The 19,098-nt window shown below is 40.3% G+C and overlaps 1 protein-coding gene across 1 annotated transcript in view; it reads right to left on the bottom strand.

Moving 5' to 3' along the window:
• sppl3 (signal peptide peptidase 3) overlaps positions 1-19,098 on the bottom strand; it is a 36,559-nt gene that overhangs the window by 3,572 nt on the left and 13,889 nt on the right. The window contains exons 2-10 of the mRNA XM_030065474.1: positions 14,201-14,278; positions 10,896-10,987; positions 9,852-9,971; positions 9,476-9,554; positions 6,591-6,703; positions 4,574-4,680; positions 2,293-2,456; positions 965-1,155; positions 664-773 (exon numbers count right to left, since the gene is read on the bottom strand). Of these exons, the coding sequence (XP_029921334.1) occupies positions 664-773; positions 965-1,155; positions 2,293-2,456; positions 4,574-4,680; positions 6,591-6,703; positions 9,476-9,554; positions 9,852-9,971; positions 10,896-10,987; positions 14,201-14,278 (1,054 nt within the window). The remainder of the gene's footprint in view (positions 1-663; positions 774-964; positions 1,156-2,292; positions 2,457-4,573; positions 4,681-6,590; positions 6,704-9,475; positions 9,555-9,851; positions 9,972-10,895; positions 10,988-14,200; positions 14,279-19,098) is intronic.

The raw sequence follows: 19,098 nt of genomic DNA on the forward strand, positions 1-19,098 counted from the left end.
TGCCTTTATTTTGGCATTTAACCATCTTAAATTTCTTAAACATGAATAAATAATATTATTAGGGGCAACTGACTGGTTGCTGTTTACAACTGTCCAAAAACCGGATTTGTGGCAGAAATTTTATTTTATTTTTATATTTCTTTATGGTTTATTTGATAGGGACAGATAAGGTGTATATAGATAAACTGAGAAAAGTTATCTAATGCAAGTATCACGGCATTTATAGCAGATGCTCAATTGCAACTGAAGCCCTAGAGGGGCTTCAGTGAAAGGAAGATACTAAAAAAGAAAAAAAGAAGGTAAACCACACACAGCAAGATACAATAAAAGTCTTTTAGTAATAATGTGTTAGTTTCAACCTGATACAGCCAATCACACTGTTAAGAAGAAAATTGGAATTGGCCCAAGAAAACATTTATTGAGATTTATCCTTTCCTACTTCTTGGCATTCTATGTAAAGCTGTACTTTGCAAATTTTTTTTTTTTTTTTTTTTTAACAGAATGCTTGCAATTATAGAATTCAGTAAGACTGATGTTCCACTGTGGCACTCATGGTTGTTTAGATAACGGCTGTATTCAAAGGAGTGTAAATCTGTGCCAGCTGACATCTTAACTCTTGCATAAGAATGACTCCTCTGCACTCCTCTCCCACCCCCTTCGTACCTTCAGGTAGGCCATAGTGAGCAGAGGCAGCAGGGTGAAGGGCACCAGGTAGAGCAAGGCAGGCTGAGCTGCGCGGTGGATCCTGGAGGCCACAGTAGCCGTCAGTAGCCCTGAAGACACAGTCAAGCACAACCAATGAGATGTCGATGTCAAACCAAAGTACCCTCAAAGTTAATGTGGGTATTTCCAATCATTTTGACAGATTATGCTTAGAAATGTTCAGTTCAGAAGTGCCATGCTCTTTTGACAACCCCAACACCATAAGCATTTGCACCAATTTAGTCGTAGATTGCTTGCTTACCCACAAAGTATCCGATGAGAGTGCAGTGGAAATAGGAGACGCGCTGCATTCGTCCGGACATGTTACCAGGCCCTGGGACTTCCCCATTTGCCTGCTTCTTATAGTTGTCATAGCGCAGCACGAAGCATAATAGCAACCCCGGCATCACAATGTCTCCTATTCCCAGCATTGAGAAGTGACTTCCTGTGGAACTGCACGGATGGAGAAAAAAGGTAAACATACGTTTGTAATGCTTAAATGATACATGCAGACTACAAATACATACAGACTGTACAATGCAAGTACCGAGAGGTTGCGTCTAGGGCTGTGACATTACAGAATTTTTCCAAACATGGTGAAAAAGCAATGTATCACTGCGGTTCGGTGGTTAGTTGCCAAACATCCTCGCAACTCAGGCACAAGGTCCGCCTGGAGGTTTTTGCGGTCTCTGAACACACTGGTCTTTACTGTGTGTCTCTATGACCTTCCATTGAAGAAAAAAGGCACTTAAAAATTTTTCACATTGGTCAAATTGACTTTCAGCCTGTATCTCTGGAACCGAACCTCCTTGCAACTTGGAACCAGGGTCCACCAGGGGGTTTTGGGGGTCTCTGAGAGATGTTACCGCGTGTCTCTATGACATTCGGTTCTGGAGATACCAAATTTTGACACTTCACGCCTCTCAACTTGACTTTTGCTCCATAAAAAAATGCGATGATGACAGTAATGAGCTCAACCTCACGGTAGGCATCACATAACTGTGGTAATGCAGTTATTGTCACAACCCTGTTCCTGTTTGTCAACTTGTGGGATGATTTTTAGGTTACCCAGATACTTCTTTTCTGTGACACAACATTAGGTCCTGAACCAGGAGTGGAAAAATTGGGGAAATCAACAATGACAAAATGAGTTATAGCAGAAACTAGGGCAGAGTGACGGAGTCAGTGATGGGGGGCAGGGTTCAGTGTGGAAGAGGGAGCTCAGGTTTCGGAGCTCATATGAACAGTCGAGGCTGATCAATAGAATCATGAATGAACGTGTGACGCTCATGCTCCCAGCCAGGGTTGCACACTCTACATCAAGGATTCCTTGCCTAAGCCTTTCCATAACTAAAATTCAACATTTTAGGGAAATCTTTAGGAAACTCAAGATTTCACAACATATAAGCAAAACCCCTCAATTTTAAAATTTGAGTTTTTGGTTGAAACATCCTCCTTATAATGTTCTGCTTCTGTGGCTAACAATATCATTACCATTCATAAACTACAAAACTGATGACTGGCTCTGTAAAGCAAACATTTCCACAGGGACTACTGCTACTCCCATCTTTGTAGTTCCATCTGTCTTACCTGGGAAACACCAGCTTGCCGGGTAAAGAGAGGCGGGGCACGTCGCGGCCCATCCCCGGCCCCAAGTGGAGCTTCCTGGACAGAACATCTATGGGATTTTCAGCAGGCTGGGTGGCGACCTTAACCATCACATTACTGTTGAAGATGTAGGCTGAGAAGAACACCTGGAAGGAAATGCAAGGGGGTCATTTAGGTACTTATCTGGGCTTCTCAGTGCACTCTGGCTAGTTAACTGGCAGAAACAGCAATAATCTGTGGAGGTTTTTGCTGAGCAACAAGAATTCCAGACGGACAATGTACTAATAGCATGGAAATATAATTTATCACTGTAAGTCAAATCTGAGTCCATTAAGCTTTCTTGTCTGCACACGTCAAAATACATTTAACAGATGCACCCAGATGTACAGGGTGCAGACATCCATTTTTTATTCTTAAGAAGCAGAGATTTTTTATTTTAATACCAGCTAATGAATTCATGTTTATACACATTACAGCACTGAATCCTGAAATTTCCTAAACAAAAATCAGCAACATATGGGTCAAAAGCTTTCTTTCATTTTTTTTTTTCCATTTTTGGCAACAAATTCAAAAACAGGCCACTTCAACAAATTTTTAATGGATTTTCATCAGAGCACTTAAGCGGTTACATTCTGGATTGAACTGCACTCAAACCCAGTCACAGATTCATCCAAAATCACTCTTGCATCACTATATGTTTAACTACAATGTTATTAGTACATCTCAGGCTTGTGCTTCGCTGGCATATAATTATTTTATTAGCTTCCACACTGGTTTCCAGGCACATTAACTAATATTACCCAGGTGCAGGTAAGCAGACTTAATCAGTGCTTGCAACAACTGGTGCTTTCAAATGTGCTGCCATAAAATAATAAAGGCCAGACTTTTACTGAAAATCTGCAAACATCATGTAAATCTGGTATAAGTTGTGAACAAAAACAGGTTCTGTTATAAACTGAAGGTTGATGTGTGCTGGCAGGTTGCTAGGTGCTAAATATGTTTAGGGTGAGGACACTGCAGAAACATGTTTACTTTTAGATCATCAGGATAAGCAGCATGTTAAATGTACTGTCCGTTGTGCTGAGACTGTTGAAATTTCATATTTGTGTATGCAACATTAACGTAATGACCAGGTGAACAAACAAATGGATATACAGTGAAGATGTAATGAATGCTGCTACAAAAGTAGAATTTCTGCCTTGCACAAATCTGCTTTAAGGTAAACAATGAACAATACGATAGGTGACTGCAAAATAGAAACTGAGCAAAAGTGGCAGTTTTGACCAAATGTTGGTCTCTTCTAGCCAAGACCTACTGAGATGTAGCACGATTCTGCACTGGTACATTATTTGGGGGCGTCAGATTTCTTGAGGATGGTGATACTGCTTGCCTCTAGTCCTCTCTCAAACTTATTATTATGACAGTATTCAGTGGTTCACTGCAATTAAATGATGGAGAATACACACTGCGGTCTTTCAAGCTGAATGTAACAAAATCAGTCCACCTCTCTCACTCATTACTAACCATGTACACACGTACCACAACCACGTACTTAAGAAGAACTTAAGTGAAAATACTCAAGTGAAAGAATCTTGTTTCCCAATGAACCTGATTAGGAATAAGCAGGCTTGGAAAATGGATGGATGGATACTTGGTTCTCTTTATTTTGGGGGCATCTCTGGCAAGAAAGTAATTTGATATTTGCACTCAATACAGGCAAAGGCCCATAATAATAAAAAAGATACTGAATGTCGACTACGGCTCATAAGTGATAACTAAACCTTCCAGTCGAAAAGAAAGAGACATCTGCATCTCTCCTCTGCTCCCTCTCCTTTTTATCTCTGAGTGCTTTTCATACTTGAAAGGCAATGGCAACCTTCGCTGTAGTCTTGGTTCAGAGATGGTCAGAGATGGCCATCTCCTCTAGCACACTTGTCTCTGAGTGATTAATCTTGTTATTTCTTCTGCTATTTATTCCAAACAGCTGTTGCTGTGGCCAGAAACATAAAAAGCATCACTTATTATGCAAAAAATTCTGGTTTAAGAGATACCAGCTCATAGGTACTTTAAAAAAAAAAGTCAAATGTAATAGCTTCTGTGCATTGGATCACTATTCCTTAGTATTAGCTCATTAAGAAAGCAGCAAATCGGATGCTTATTTGCATATTTAGTCAGTGTCTTTGTGTGTTTGCTAATAATTCATGGCAGCTGCTTGGATTTCAGCTGTACTGCAGGTGATAGTTCGGATGGAGTCATATCTTACCCAGAACACGTCATAAATGAGCAGGCCTGACAGCAGCAGACAGGACACCTTCAGACTGGGAAGCCGCACAAAGGCAATCATGGCTACACACAAGCCCATGGCTAGAGCTGAGAAGAGAAAATAACGGTAAAACATATTACTATTAAACGTTTTAACATTTTCAGCGACATTTATTTTAGCAAGACGACATACAAAACATTAATTACTATGAACAATGACCCCACCTGTTTCCTGTTTTGATGTAAATTTAAAAAAAAAAAAGTAGGTGCTTGGGATGGACCACGTTCATAAGAGCTGACTTCAACGTTCAGAATGACTGAGGATGTGCACCACAGTGAGACACTAGATGGTGCTGAGACTGGACGTGCAGACATGTCAATGTTTTTCATTCATGTCAAGTTCCCTGGCGGGGCTTGGATAATTTAATGTGCAGCCTGAACGAAAATACATTTGTGTAAAATATGTATGTATAAAAATATGTGCACGTGTGTAGTCATAAAGACACACATCCATTACAATGGCTGGCAACAGTAATCCAGAGAGGCGCTGTAGTGCTATCTTACTAGTTCCACTGCAGGGACAAAGGAGAATGTCGAGCTTGTGTGTCTCTACGGCTTGAGTTGGGGCTGTAGCTGACATTAAAAACAGCTTCACTCAGAGAATTTCACTGCAGTGCATTACATAAGAGGAGCCACAACAACCAACTTTTGAGGAAAAGGTAAACACATGTTTGAAACTTTCATTTTAGATCCACATGGGATACTTTATCTGACTAATGTAGCATGGGCAAAATATTTTACACCTTGCAGATTTTGACAAACATGGCTAGCAAGATAACAGATTCCCTCAGAAAGAGTGTGTGATGATTGTGATGGGCAGTTAGAGCAGAAGACCAAGTGAAAAGAAAAAAGTGGATGATGTTTCGTCGTACTAGTTCATGTAATATCTTGAAAATACGACATCATTGTATTTTTTTTTCTTACTTTACTTTTTCATATGAATGTGGCCACTTCCTTGATATATCAGTCATAGAGTTTAAGATGTACTGACTGCTAGGACTGGGGTGAATGCAGACAAGAACAGGGCACATACACTCTGAAACTGTGGTTAAGCCGAGTCACCGCCTTTTCCTTTTTTGGATCCAGAATAAACTCTGCATGTGGACATTTACTGTTGCTCTATGTCCCTCCAAGGCTGCCTACACCTGAGCACCTAAAAAGCACTAGTGTAGTTGTTTCAGTTGCACAAGTCTTTAATGCTCCACTATAATGAATTCCAAGCCATGCGACATCTGATTGAAATAACATATACTGGGCGTGGTGAGAATAAAAGCTTGGTTCTGCTGTGTGTGTGGTTGCTCCATGCATGGCAGTGTCAGATGTGCTATCTGTGTACCTTGGCTTTTATTCCTGCTGTGTGTCACATGAGGATAATGCAGCGAAAAACTTGTAGTTTAGTGGCACTGCGGGATAATTCAGCTCTCCACAATCTCCCCAGCAAGAACAAATTAACCCACAAGAATGAGCCTCTTGCTCTGATTCCTCTTTCTCGAGCCAGTCTGTCTGTGTTGTTACAAAGTTGTAAGTGGTGCACAGCCTCATGGACAATTCCAGTGCGCCCGGTCATTTTGGCCACAATTACGTCATTTTGCCCACATACATTCTGTAGCATCTGTTTCCACGTCAAGCATACACCAGTCTTGAGACTGACAACAAAACTTCCCATGGTGTCTGTTAGCTCTCTCTCTACTCCTCTGCATTTGTCTCCTATCATTCTTCTCTCTGCTCTACTTCTTTTTAACTCCATTACTCCATTAGGGAAGTGAAAGGGAGGACTGGGATTCACTTGCTATCTGCCCAAACAAAAAGAATTCAGTATGGCATGTTCTTACGTTGAATACCATTTTCAAAACTCTCAATTAAAGCATTTCAGATGTGTGTCAAATTCTCGCCAATTTGCGTTTTAATGGATAACCCGCCTCTGACACATTCACAAAACACCCACAACAGTGACGCACCATCCATGAGTAGCCAGTGTCCAGTCAGCACCCAGATGAGCACCAACATAACAGAGAGGGAGAAGGACAGGAGCTCAGCCAGAGTGAAGCGCCCACAGCAGCCAAAGGAAATCCTGGAATAAAAGATACAGCAGAGTCACACTTAACTATTCACTAGAAAACAACAAAACAAAACAATGCTGAATGAATCAGATGAATTTCCCCCCCTCACAAAAGGTCCACAAGGAATTTGACCTGCTTAAATGGTGCTGACACATAAGACACGATACTGGACTGATAGACAAGGTGCTGGACAAACGGCTCCATGGACCGAGCAGACCAGACATATTGTATGACAGCAGACTAAACATCAACATGAAAATATACAATACAAAGAAGGGCTGGGCAACGTATCGATATCTTGTCGATATCATGATATGAAACTAGATATCGGCTGGGAATATGTAATATCATGACGACATAAGTGTGGTCTTTTCCTGGTTTTAAAGGCTGAATTTTAGTAAAGAAATTTTCTGAACTTATTACACTGTTTTATTATTTGTCTCTACCTGCTTGGTCATCATATCCACATTACTGATTACGCTTTAACAAAAATCTCTTGTGTAATTATCTTAGGAAAGCACCAAAAGTTATCCCTACAATAGCTTCAGATTATTGATATTGGGTCAAAGATGTTGTGATATTTGATTTTGTCAAAGCTGAAAAATGTTCCCAGTGTGGCAACACTGGAATAGCCACAAATATCCAGAGAATGAAACTATATGGACAAAAGTATTGGGCCACCTACACCTACAGGAGCTTGTATGACATCCCACTGTAAACCCATGTTCATTAATATGGAGTCGGTCCCCTCTTTGCAGCTATTACATTTTCCACTCTTCTGGGAAGGCTTTCTACAAGATTTTGGAGTGTGTCTGTGGGAATTTTTGCCCATTCATCCAGAAGAGCATTTGTGAGGTCAGACACTGATGTTGGATGATGTTAGACGAGAGGGCCTGACTCGCAATCTCCATTCTAGTTCATCCCAAAGGTGTTGGATGGGGTTGAGGTCACGGTTCTGTGTGGGCTGGTCAAGTTCTTCCACACCAAACTCAGCCAGCCATGCCTTTATGGAGCTTGCTTTGTGTACTGGGACACAGTCATACTGGAACAGAAAAGGGCCTTCCCCAAGCTGTTCCCACAAAGTTGGAAGCATAGAATTATCCAAACTGTCTTGGGCTGAAACATTAACATTTATCTTCCCTAGAACTAAGGGGCATAGGCTAACCCCAGAAAAACAAGCCCATGACATTATCCCTCCTCCACCAAACTTTACAGTTGGCACAGTGCAGTCAGGCAGGTTAACATTTTACTGGTATTTGCCAAACGCAGACTAGTTTTTGTGTTGCTGTTAATGCCAGAGGAGGTTTGGAGCTCTGCAGTTATCGAGTCAGCAGAGCGTCGGCCACTTTTACGCACCACACGCCTCAGCACTCGCCGCTCTGCAACTGTACATGGTCCGCCACTTGTTGGCTGAGTTGCTGTGGTTCTAAAATGCATCAACATTGCAATAACACCACTTACAGTTGATCATGGAATATCTAGGAGGGAAGAAATTTCACAAACTGACTTGTTGCAGTGGTGGCATCCAATTACATTACTATTACAGCACCACACTGGAATTCAGTGAGCTCTTTAGAATGACCCATTTTATCACAAATGTTTGTAAAGGCAGACTGCATGGCTAGGAGCTTGATTTTCTATACCTGTGGCAATGGGACTGAATGAAACACCTGCATTCACTGAGTAAGAGGTGTGGCCAAATACTTTTGTCCATATAGTGTAAGATCATGCAAAAGTGTCATGATATGCAACATACAAACATGTTTATTAAAAGCCTGTAAATCTTATATTCCTGTTTACTGGCAGAATGGTAGTTTTCAGACAGTTTAAAAAAACGAGGAATGATGACAAATTGTTCCTCAAAAGAAGCTTAATGAGAAAGCCTTCCTCATTAAGCCAGAGAGTATAACAGTGTACGTAAGAGAGTACCTAAGTGTAAGCGTAAGAATAAGTCTAAGAGTATAGCTGCATAACATTCTTATACAAATCACAGACTTGAATGATCCACATGCATAAATAACCAAAACACTGCCCAGACACAAGAGATTACAGGGGTTTGGATGGGGTTATCACTGGTGGAGCCCTTTGTGAAGTAGCCCTGGGGGCATGAGGATAAACGTTAACTGTAAGGATTGGAAGGATAAACAGGCTCTGAAAATACAATCAAAAAGTTAATTGCTGGTATTGGTTATTAAATGTTGTGATCCTTTTTTTTTTTTTTTTTTGAGATAGGAACAGATATGAAAATATCACAATCCTATGAAGTAAGTGAACACACAAATGCAGGGGGGCTCCAAATTAGGAACCCTGCTGACTGGAAAGAAGCCGTGTCTCATTTGATTCAGTGCCACAGAGCCTATGTGCCCTGTTAACACCTACTACCACTGGCAGCATGGTTTATGAAATGAGAGAAGGAAGAGAGTTTATTGAGAGTAGCAACATTATTCCTTTCATTTTCTTAGCCGGACACTTGCCAGGGCTTGTTTGCTGTGTACAGAAACAGGCAACTTTGCATTTTTAATATCCACTGATGAGACTGAGGAAGCAAGGATATGAATGTGCAACATCGGTCGAGGGAAGGGAGGCTTATTTGCATGTGCTGTGAAATCATTGCTGAAATTTGGCTATTTTTGTTACATAACTGACAAGAGACTGATGCGCTTACAACGTCGATTCACACAGATTTATGCAGATTTGTCAAAGATACACTGAACAGCAGGGAGCAGGGTGAGGAAGATAGACAGGATTAAAACAGAGAAAGATAATCCACATGGGTTCCTTACTTGTTCTGCGGGGAGCAGGGTCTGGTCAGATACTGGCACATTGGCAACAAGAGGAATGCAAATGCAATTGTTGCAAGAACTGAGGGCAAGGAACAAAGCAGAGTAGTGAGACTAAATTCTTATCACACCTAGACTGGTTGGTTCAGTTGTTTTCTGTCTGCCTCATGAAGCAGCTAATGGTATTTATAGTTTCAATAGTCAATCCAGAAATCAGGGTTTACCCCGTCAATGACTATTTAGCAGGAAACGGAAAGCCTTACACTAGCAATTTTAACATAAACATTTTTTTTGCTACTTGCCTATATACCAAGGGATGTCAAACAGATTTATTGACATTGTGCTGTTCTTGTGGACAATATTTAAGAAGGGCACAAACCTGCAGTGCAGATGGTGAAGACCACCTGTACCGAGTCAAAAAAGAAGAACATCACTAGGAGAGACACAGAAGCTCCTATTGGCAGGAAGAGAGCCTGTGTTGAGTCTATGGTTTGAATACCTGCAAAACAAGAAAGACACACACACATCAGTGTGAGAAAGCTGGGGTCACTCACACCAAACACACACAAACATACATGTATATAAATATGCAGTAGAGCTACCCAATTTATCTGTGCACCCCAATAACTTCTAAGAAGTGCCCACATACATTAGTCGGCTGATATTGGCATATCATAAATACATCAATATCGTATCCATATTGACATATGTTGACCAGTATGTGCCAATAATAAAAATGTCTGTTTAAAGCTAAAGTGAAGATTCTGGTATCATATGAAAGTAGGCGACCCAAGGTTGGCAAAGAGAATATATATCGCTCCAAGGTTAAGCTAAATTTTGGCAAGGGGATATGGCATGGTCATTTACAAAGGGTTCCCTTGACCTCTGACCTCAAGAAAATGGGTTATATGGGCACCCACAGGTCCCCCTTTAGCAGACATGCCCACCTTATGCTAATCCTATGGAGTCAGGAGAAAAAAACCTGCAGTACTTTGCATGCATTTCAAATGTGTTGTTTATTTAGGCCTATTCTAAAATGGCATATTTTCTGCAATCAAATGGGTTTGATTGGAAAGAGAAAAAAAATGAATATATATGTGTGTGTGTGTGTGTGGGTTAGGGTTAGTTCATTTCTTGTTCATTTCTTGAATTGGTTAACATTGTATAATAATGCTGAATATTCTTTAATAAAGTTATTTGTTTTAGGAAGCCGTTTTCTCAGTAACTTTGCATATTCCTATCAGTGCAAACTCAGAGCACAATACACATAGAAAAGGTCTATTTTCATTCCAGCTCAAAAATTCACAACATCTGTAATTGGTGATTTTGTCTCAAAATTCCTGTATTAGTTGGGCTCTACCTCTAAGTCTGAGAAAACATCTTGTCTGTATTCCCCTTGCCTCACCATATATGTAATACTTACTGTTGTTTGTGTTGCTGTTATTGAAGGACCCCGTTGTCAAGGGGTTACCATCTTTATCCTTCTCCTGGTTCTCACAATCCATGTTTAATGACCTGCATGACAGTAGGAGGCATGAGGAGGGAGAGCAGGAAAATGTGTTGGACTCAGGCACCAATGGTCAGAAAATAATACACATTACAAAAAAACACGCCCACCATTACCAACAGACTGTTGATATAAGGTGAGAATTGTTTTAGCAGCATGCACAATTCAGCTACTTGCACTGTCAATTAATTCAAATTTGTTTTACTGACTAATTTATCTGTCTAAAACAGAAGACAGCTAGAGCTAGAGTAGCTCTCAATGTGCATGTCAAAAATCACAAAAACTCTGCACAGCCCTGTTGATGGAAAATGACTCAATTCTCCCCCGTTAAGTTTAATAACAATCAAATCTTATGTTAACATGGATGACTGACAGAAATTCAGGGTAAAGCTGTGCAAAATCTGTGTTGAAGTCAATTTACTCAACATTACTTTCTTGTCAGCTAGTAAAACAAGCAGTAATTATCAATACAGGGCTTTAATCACTCTCTAATGTGTATATTACAGTAAATGTTTTAAAAAGGTATATTTTATCTCATTTACCAACTCCACATTTTCCATTAGGGTAGTAAACTTTTAGTAATCCTGTACATTTCCAGGTTAGTGAGAGTGGAAAAAAAGCTTGTCACAGTAGCATTAGGCTCTCTCTCAGTCTTGTCACTACAGCATGCCTTGTTGTGGGTACAACAAGCCATACGGCCAAGTTACCTTTTCAAACTGGCTTCTGTAGTAACATCACATCTGTGAGGTGTGGGAGACTGATTATATAACTTTACAACATCAGAAACTTGGCAAAGGGAGACCCTGCCTTGTCTTTAGTTAGTTTCCATGGATGCCCTCCCAGTTGACCTGCATCTAAGAGTGAGGATGGAGTGCATCTGAGGCTATATTTCTTCCACTATATTGGTGCATTTTGGCATTACATGCCTCTTTACTTGTGCTGGGCAGAAAAGATATTGCTGTCTTGACAGACCAGTTAGATCTAGTTTTGCCAAGAAAGTGATGCCTGACTGATTTTATAGTTTTGTCGAATATGCTAAGATTAAGGATGTTCAAAACTTGACTCTCTATTACACCGGTGTGCATCTCACAGTTAGAGAGAATGGTATATTACAATGGCCTCGTCAATAGGGGCAATATCTTACACGTGGTGCAAAGTGGCACCAGGTGTAAGACTCAAGTGTTTTTTGCTAGTTTCCAAACAACGCAGTTGTCATTTTTCCATCCAGCGCCCACATTTTGTAAATAGCAAATGCATTTGCACTTGTCTGAGTGCCCATGAGCATGTTGGTCTTAAAATGAGGTGTGGTCAGGCACATTGTTGCCACTGAATTGCTATGTTAGGGTAGTTGAAAACGATTGTCCGATTGACCGACAAAAACCAGGTCTGAAGTCAGTGGCACAGTAATTCAGTGTTAATTTAAGGGAACATTATCAAGGCAGATGCACAATGCATGTACACTGTCACAAAAACAGGGATGCACAGTTTCCAGTGGCTGTTTTCAGTGTGTGGCGAGCTTTTGTTTTCACTGACTCCTGACACCACTGTACCACTTTTGGCATTGTGCAGCCCTTCTGGTGATGCCAGAAGATGAGGACACACTGATCGCTTCCTCTTCCTGCTCCTGCTCCACGTCAGGGAACTTTGGTGGAGACATGGTTTGCTTGTGCGCTTTCACACTCATGATCTTTTAAACCATGTGCATGGCACAACAACCCTTTTTTCTGCTGCTAAAATAGCAAAAATGAACTTGAACATGCCCTAAATACACTTGTGACATTCGCCAGACAGTGTGCTAAAATCGTTAAAATATAGCATTAGGAAATATTAGGAATCTCATTTGTTGGTAGTAATTACAACATGTTAGTCATTCAACTGTAAACAATACTTTTAAGACGTAGATTCTTTATAATGCATTTTTAGTGCGGCAATTCTCTGTTCTGTATGATGATATTCCATATGAAGATTGCTGTGGCTTTGGTAATAGAATGTGACTGTGCAGAGGAAGTGGGGTGGGGAGGATTATTTTGATGCAACCTTTCTCAATGCTTGAAGCTGCAGGAGGTGCTGCTCGCTCTACTAAAGTGACTCCATGACGTCTCTGGATGTGGGTCAGGAGATTAGCGGTGCTACCTTTTATAACACTTTTAAAGTTTTCTGTCTTTCTTATAAAACCAGGACTAAGCCCACAATTTACGAACATTTGGTGGTGTGTCATCAATGTCTCAACTGTGAGTTAACATCTTTGAGGAGAGAAGGCAAACAGAAAAGAAAGGAGAGGGCTTGTTTTCTCCGAATGAGGGGAGCGGGGGGGGTTTTATGACCTGATGTGACCCTTCACACTCTCAGTCAGAAGAGACAGATGCAGAGGGAGAGAAAACAGGAGACAAATACATGTAATGTGAAAGTGACAACAGCAATTAGGCTAATTGATTCCAAAAGTAAAATGTGCCATATCAGGACGCACTGACACAAAGTGCCACATGGATTTTTCCGCAATTCACTTCCAGCTTTGCACTGATAAGAGCCATTTAAATGGATGTAGCTACATCTTAAATATTAAGCCCGATGCACTGGTGAATCATCACACCCCTAGATTTTGAAAAGGCCAATTGCCTGCTAATGAGGTTCTACTACAGTGATTATTTTTGGGCTGATATCCTAATCTAAATTAACTCATCAAAACCACTCAGGTGCAGAACAATAGCCTTGGACAGCGCACACAAAGTGCATCTGTAGTGTTATGGGTGTTGCTGTGAGCAGTGCACTCAAGGACTGTGAGAGAACCTTGTACTGCTGTGGCATTTTCCACTCATGCTAACAAGTAAATGATCAGATTTACATGGTGGAATGTGAACATTTATCAAATGTGTAATAAATGTGCCAGTTCACCTTTTTCTCCACATTTACTCTAACTTATAACACAACCAATGTCTTCTCTTCAGGCCACAGTTCTTTTAACCTGGGACCCAAATTGAGAAAATTTGGATTGTACTGAGGACCCAAGTTTATTAAAACATACTAGCACTTCTGTTAAATGGGGCCTCAAAGGCAAAAGGCTTGTGACACATTTTGGAATCTGACCCAATAGGTTTGAGAAATACTACTTTAGACTACTTTAGGTCTTGATTATATGTCAGACAAGATATACAATAGTCTTTGTTGTCCACTACGTCCTTATCAGTTGATGTGATCATTTGGACAGAACTGATGGCACTCACCTGAAGCTGCCATAGACGATGAGAAGGATGGAGATGAGGAAAGTTGACACCTGGCTGGAGTCAACTAGGGAGTAAGCCCTGAGCAGAGGGAGGGAAAAAGGAAGCGACAAAAAGAATTATTAAGATTTTTAGCATACCATTTGTGACTAAAAATATTCCGAGTGATGATAAACAGTCTTATTTTTGAGTATCTGATTCCTGATTCACTGAAAAGCTGCCACTGGTGCATTCAAGTCACACATAATGATTATGTGATATCTGATGTGAAGAGAATATCATAACTCAGTGCTTTAAAGTTAATATTTGATATGCCTTGCTGATTGAGGTTTCTGAAGTACAGAAAAAAAAAAAACATTAAAATGTTACTTTGTTCATTTGCTTAGACCCACCTTTTGCAAGCCATCATACAAGAAGGAAAGGCAATCTGCTACAGTTAAATAATAGAGGACACTGTAGTTCTGACTAGAGAAGTTCTTAGTTTGTGGGACATGCAAAAAATATTTCCTACAGCGGTAAAGCTATTTAAAATGTTGATAACTGGCTATATAAGCAAATACATTAAATTCCTTAAGTTATTTATTTCATGCCACTGCACACAATGACTTCTGCATTGCCTATTCTCTGCATGTGACTACTGCATTTGTCAAACACAATAATAAACTGAATTATTTCCCTTGCATATTATACCAAAATGAAAGACAGAAAAGGTAAACACTAAGGTGTGCATGAGCATATTTCCATACCATTTATTTTGATGAGCTAACACCTGCATTGAGATTTGCTAAAATATAAAAATGTGTAATTGAGTTTATTTAAAGTTAGACAACAAAAAATACCTGTTAACAACAAAGTTTTTTTTTTTTTTTTTTTTTAATGTTACTTGCAATACCCACTACTTCAAAACTCTACATACATCTCACAGCTGTTCACTGAGTCTGCACTTAACTGTGCAGTTGTGATGCAATGTGATGCAACTCAATCCTGACTCATCAAATCCAGCTGCTTGGGCAGGAGCCCCAGGGGTCAGAGGTTAGACACTAGAAGCAGCTATAGGTGCCTGAATTTGACGCTCACGGAGGCAGATCATGTGGGCTCTGTTAAGTTTAATCAGTTATCAGGTTTAGTCAGGAATTGCTGTTATGAATCTCATCAGATATCTGGTCAAGATGCGCCAAGGGTTATGTTTGGGAGAGGTTTTACATTATATGCACGACTGTGACAGCATATTTATTGGAGCATCATATTTGAGACATACCTTACTGACTGAACCTGATAGAGTGCACAAGGGCCGCATCCCTGAGCATCAAATTCATGAGCCCTAAGCATCAGAGGTGAGACACTGGAAGTAGCTTGGACTCAAGCAGCTGGATTTGATGAGTCGGGAGTGACATCAACTTGTGTGACACGACACAAATCCAGCAGCAGTTACTTAAGCATATAACAGCACAGCGACAGAGGACAGACTGACAAAATCTACTTTAAGTGATGCCACACTTTAAATCTCTTCTCTCTAACACTGCCATGCTCTCCATGCTCTATGCTGTCATTTGCTTCAGCCAGTGTTCCACACAACTGCACACACTCCGCTCCATAAAGATCAATCACACACAGCAGAGTAAGGGAGAATGGCGCAGGAAATAATTTGTTACTGAATTAAGACTGCAAACTTTGTTGAATTTGAAAAAAGAACAGGAGGGGAAAAGGCTGTAAAGCAAAGGTGTTTTGATGTGGTCCAGTCTAGAGATGGTGGATTTGGTTTGCAACAAAATGGGATTTTGCTTCCCAGTCCTAATAAATTAGGGTTGTAATTTTTTGTTTGTCTCGAATTTGATTAGGCAGTCAATGCAGCTTCCACAATTGATCTACTATGTTCCAATACACTGGTGGGACCATGTTTAAAAAATGAAGGTGAAAATTTATCCTGCAACATCATGTTGCCCAGGAACTAATGGTATATAGACTGCAGGTGATGGAGACTGAACGGGCTGCAATTCAAACTAAAAATACACATACACCATAAAAATACTCAGCATCTTCTTGACAGGTACTTTTGATGTGGTGACCATTAGAAGCCAAAGAGGCACCTTTACACAGGATTTTGTAGACTGGTGTGATAGGTTCTTTCTACAGATGAACATTAGAAGCCAAGGGTGCACCTTTGCACAAGGTTTTGTAGACTGGTGTGATAGGTCCTTTCTACAGATGAACATTTCTAAAACAAAAGATATGCATATTGATTTTAGAAAACTCCCCAGGGCTAAGGAACCCACCATCATAAAGGGTCAGACAGTGGAGTGTGTAGAAAATTATTAATACCTTGGGACTATCATTGATAATAAGCTAAACTTCGAGGCAAACTGTGAAGCTGTATACAAGAAGGTGAACCAGCGTTCATACTGTCTGAGGAAACTGTCCTCCTTTCACATTGACAGTAAAATGCTAACCATGATCTACCACTGCTTCATTGAATCTGTCATATCCTTTAGCCTGGTGTCTTGGTTCAGCAATCTCTCTCTAAAAAATAAGAACTTCCTGAACCAAACCGTGAGGTGGGCTAGTAGGCTGATTGGAGAGCCATAGCTGAACCCAGAATCCGTACATACTAAGCAGCTACAGAGGCTAGCTGGGTCTATCTTAGAAGATGGCTCCCACCCACTAGGCCTGTATGATGAATTTCAGCCTCGACCATCAGGCCGCAGGTACAAAATGCCTGTCTGCAAAACAAAGAGATACAGAGGCAGTTTTGTTCCCTCAGCCATCAAAATGTTAAATAGTAATTAGGCTATTGTTGGACTACACACTAATTTATTAACTTATGGACTGTACAGTCTTCTTAATCTATTTATTTATTTATTTATTCTGACCTAGTTTTTTGTATCTGCCATGATGGCTTTTATTCTGTATTGTATCTTTTGTCTTTTGATACTTATACCTTTTTATATAGTTTTTATCCATGTTTCCATGTCTGGAGCACTGTTGTCACTGTTATGTCACTGTCTCTGTCGATGTTGTAAATGTTGTCTGTGCGTACGTGTGTGTGTGTGTGTGTGTGTGTGTGTGTGTAAGCAGCCAACTCTTTGAACTGCAACCAAATCTACCCTCGGGTATGAATAAAGTTACCTTACTTTACCTTACCTTACACAATACTGTTTTAATGGAGATGGATCAACTGGTTTTTGGAGTATGACGTGTTGCATTCTTTCTCTGTGTAATCTCTGTGTTGCTGTCAATAGGCTTGTGGACAGTTGTAGTGGGTGGAACTGGCTAATGAGATTGGAAGGAGATGCTTTGTCTGACAAAGCTTGGCGATTTTGATGTTCATATGCATAGATTAACAGAGATGTTATTTACATCCTCTGATGAATTCAAAGACATGAAGACAAAGTCAACCAAATTGTCTATCCTAATAACCTGTCTAACTAGTTTTCCTAGGCTAAATGAGTCTGGAGGCTAATTATAGCAGGCTGTACTGTTGTGGTCAACAGACATGTGATGTGTACTAGGCCTATATTTAGAATGTATGGGGTGACACAAATGGGGCACTTAGCAAGCATTTTTGCCAGTTGATCATCCTTATATTTTATACAGTACTATCTTGCTTGTATAGTTGACCAGGTGGTGTTCAGGAAGGAGTGTGGTGCAGGGCATTCTGTTTGAGTATTTTCACAAACAGCATCTGTAAACAGGGAATTGAGTTTCTTCATAAAACTCGCTTCTTCTGAACTTAACTTTAAAGAAGAGACAAAACAAAATGTGTTTAGGGGTTGTCTAGTCTTAGGAATTATGCTTTAAATACAACTTTTGAAGTTGAGTCTAAAATTTAGGCTATGTCACTATTTGATTCATGAAAAAAGTTGAAAATGCTCTATTTGTAAAGTACATCCGCAAATGCAAGGCCATGCAAAAAAAAAAAAATAAAAAAAAAAAATAAATCCCCATATTGTTTAAATTGCATTAAAAGCTATGAAACAGTATACATTATGTATGCAATGTTTGATGTTTTATTAACATCCTGTTAGGATCCTATAATCTTTTGAAAACAAACAGATGTACATTAACATGCCAAGAGTGACTGCATGCCATGTCTCAGGCAGCGCTGTAGGTTAAAAATACGACCCATATCAATGATCTGGGGCCTTGACATAGCCTACACCTTATTTGCAACCTTATAACACAGGCCTTTTTCTGAGGCAAAGACAAGGCTGGCATTGTTAAATGCCGTCTTCACTTGAGAGGTGCTGAGCTGACCCCTGGTCCTGACCTGTCTCCAATGGGTCTCGAACCATGGCTGAGGAATGCAATCTGGGGTTAAGAGGACCCTCCACCAAAGTGGCAGTTTGTCTTTATCATCACTGATCGACCTGTCTTCTTGCATTAAGGCTGCAGTTCATCTACATTTAGCCTACCTCCCCAAATTACACCACAAAGTATTTGGAGGCACACGGTTCTACTGACACTATTAGCTCTCACTGGCTGGTGGTTTACCTCTTACAGACTATACGTAACTATAAGGATTATATTTAATATTTGAAGGAAATCCTTTGCAGTCTAGTGAAGTCTGGAACCCAACATCACTAAATTCTGAGTTTCCTCCCTTGAGACAGTCTGCCAAGCCTTTACTGCAGCGGCCTTCAGTTGCTGCTTGTTTGTAGGTCTTTCAGCCTTCAGTGAGTGAAAAGCAAGCTCAATTGGGTTGAGGTCTGGGGACTGATTTGGGCATTGAAGAATATTCCACTTGTTTACTTTCAGTAACTCGTGGGTTGCTGTCACAATATGTTTTGGGTCATTGTCCATCTGAGCTGTGAAGCGCCATCCTATCAGTTTTGTGGCTTTTGGCTGAATCTGAACAGATAGCACAGCCCTATAAACATCAGAATTATCCTACTTCCATCAGCCAT

Source organism: Myripristis murdjan, chromosome 12 (genome assembly GCF_902150065.1).
Source record: "Myripristis murdjan chromosome 12, fMyrMur1.1, whole genome shotgun sequence".
NCBI lineage: Eukaryota > Metazoa > Chordata > Actinopteri > Holocentriformes > Holocentridae > Myripristis > Myripristis murdjan.